At 58.0% G+C, this 2,281-nt stretch overlaps 1 protein-coding gene across 1 annotated transcript in view; it reads right to left on the bottom strand.

Moving 5' to 3' along the window:
• Positions 1–2,281, bottom strand: part of plod3 (procollagen-lysine, 2-oxoglutarate 5-dioxygenase 3) — an 8,824-nt gene that overhangs the window by 2,444 nt on the left and 4,099 nt on the right. Inside the window, exons 5-14 of the mRNA XM_015401556.1 lie at positions 2,181–2,281; positions 1,728–1,859; positions 1,532–1,653; positions 1,339–1,443; positions 1,139–1,264; positions 925–1,066; positions 739–852; positions 585–656; positions 400–504; positions 176–322 (exon numbers count right to left, since the gene is read on the bottom strand). The exon at positions 2,181–2,281 is cut by the window's right edge and continues 1 nt beyond it. Of these exons, the coding sequence (XP_015257042.1) occupies positions 176–322; positions 400–504; positions 585–656; positions 739–852; positions 925–1,066; positions 1,139–1,264; positions 1,339–1,443; positions 1,532–1,653; positions 1,728–1,859; positions 2,181–2,281 (1,166 nt within the window). The remainder of the gene's footprint in view (positions 1–175; positions 323–399; positions 505–584; positions 657–738; positions 853–924; positions 1,067–1,138; positions 1,265–1,338; positions 1,444–1,531; positions 1,654–1,727; positions 1,860–2,180) is intronic.

Raw genomic sequence — 2,281 nt, forward strand, 5'->3', positions numbered from 1 at the left:
ACATTAGCATGCTATATTAAACACAGTATTAGCAGCCTGACATTAGCATGCTATATTAAACACAGTATTAGCAGCCTGACATTAGCATGCTATAAAGGTTTGTTCCTTTGTCTCCTCCGGGCCCGGGTCCGGGTCCAGGTCCGGGTCTAGTTCCAGGTCCGGTTCTGGTTCCTACCTTGGGGTAGTATCCTGGGTAGAGCTTCTCAGTGACGGGGGCGATGTAGTCTTTAAGGAACTTCAGCCACTCTTTCTCAAAGCCGATCTGGTTCATGTGGATGTCCACAGTCGGGACGTTTTCGTAGCCGCCTGCCAGACGCTCATCCTGATGGAACAGAACCAGAACCTCCGTTAGCACCGAGTAGAACCCTGCGGCTCCACCCGCCGGGCCCTAACCGGTACCTTGTGGGAGCCTCCGGACCACTGGCCAAAGTCCTCCATGGTCTCCACCAGCTGGTCACACATCTTATCGCTGAAGGCTGGGAACCAGTAGACATCAGGACAGGGCTGAGGGGACAACATTCAGGACATCAGAACCCAAACCAGACCAGAACCTCCTGCCTGGGCCCGGCCCAGAGCCTGGGTACCTGCTCCACGGCGTCGCTCCCCTCCTCGAAGATCTTGGAGTAGTTCTCATGGATGTACTTCTCCCTCCAGTCCTGCAGGGACACAGAGACAGGAAGACTGAGTCGGACCCGTCCTCCAGCAGAACACAGTGCGACCCGCGGGCTCGGTTCTGACCAGAGGGTTGTCAAAGATCTGCCACATGTCTGGGTAGAGTCTGGACGTGTTGAAGTTGGAGGACGCCACCAGGCGGCCGAACTCGTCCCGGTTGGACACGAACATGAAGACGCCCTGCGGACACACGGTTCTGGTGAGTCCGTATCGTCAGAACTGGGTCGCTGTGCTACAGAACCACGGCGGTACCTGGTCCCTGAAGCTCCTGCAGAACACCATGTCCGGGTCCATCCCCTCGTCCACGAAGATGCTGACCTGGGCCAGTTTGGAGCGCAGGACGGCGCCCCGGATCAGGTAGACCTGGGTGATGTACGGCACGTTCCACACGCCTCTGGAAACAACAGAACCGGTTCTGATCAGCGGTTCCCCCTCAGACGGGTCACTGAGTCGGGTCAGAACTTACATCCTCTTGCCCTGGACGATCTCGATGTAGTCCTCGGACCGGGAGTAGAACCCCTCTGGACTCAGAGCGCCCCAGAAGTTACTCCACAGCTTCCCGTGTTTGGACAGCATGGGGGCGATGACGGACCTGGAGGACAGAACCGGAGCCGTTAGCCGCCCGTTAGCGGGTCGCTGTCACGGCCAGAACCGACCAGAACCTACTTGTTCTCCTCGATAAGGATCCTCAGGGTATCCGGGTTGGTCAGCGCCACGTCCGAGTCTATGCTGAAGTAATAATCACAGTCCGGGTTCTTCTTGCACGCCTCGCTGTAGAACCACAGGACAGGGTTAGATTCTGGTCCCAGAGGTCCGACTCGGACCCAGCAGTCCTAGAACCAGAACCGGCTTCACTCACATGGCCATGGTCCTGGCCTGGTCCTCCTGCAGGCCCTCCTCAGGTCCCACCATCACGGCGTCCGGGAACAGAGCCCTGTGGCGCTCCCAGAACCGCTGGACGTGCTGCTCGTGGTACACCACCTGCAGACGGGACGGGTCAACGAGGCAGAACCGGACCAGAACGCTACAGAATCCTGACTGTGGGCGGGGCCTACGTTGTTGTGGATGAAGAGGCGGATCCTGGTCTTCGGGTAGTTCAGGGTGCTGAGCCGCTCCAGGAACTCCTCCATGAAGGGCGTGGCGTGTTCGATGAAGACCGCCACAAAGACCAGCGGCAGCTCCTCGTCCTGAAACACAGCGTAGATCCACAACACAGACCCGTCAGCACAGATCCACAACACAAAGACGGCGTAGATCCAGAACACACAGACGGACCCGTCAGCATAGATCCAGAACACACTGAAAGACCCGTCAGCATAGATCCAGAACACACAGACGGCGCCGTCAGCGTAGATCCAGAACACACTAGAAGACCCGTCAGCATAGATCCAGAACACACAGACGGCGCCGTCAGCGTAGATCCAGAACACACTGAAAGACCCGTTAGCGTAGATTCAGAACACACAGAGCAGCGTAGATCCAGGACACAGAGAGCAGCAGGGACGTACCGCAGCGTCGCTGAGCAGCAGCAAGTCGTCGTCACAGACCCCACAACCGTTCTCGTAGGTCCAGGCTGTGGGGACGTAGTTCCCCAGGTAGTTGAGCTGCA

This window comes from Cyprinodon variegatus, unplaced genomic scaffold (genome assembly GCF_000732505.1).
Source record: "Cyprinodon variegatus isolate N-32 unplaced genomic scaffold, C_variegatus-1.0 Scaffold1233, whole genome shotgun sequence".
NCBI lineage: Eukaryota > Metazoa > Chordata > Actinopteri > Cyprinodontiformes > Cyprinodontidae > Cyprinodon > Cyprinodon variegatus.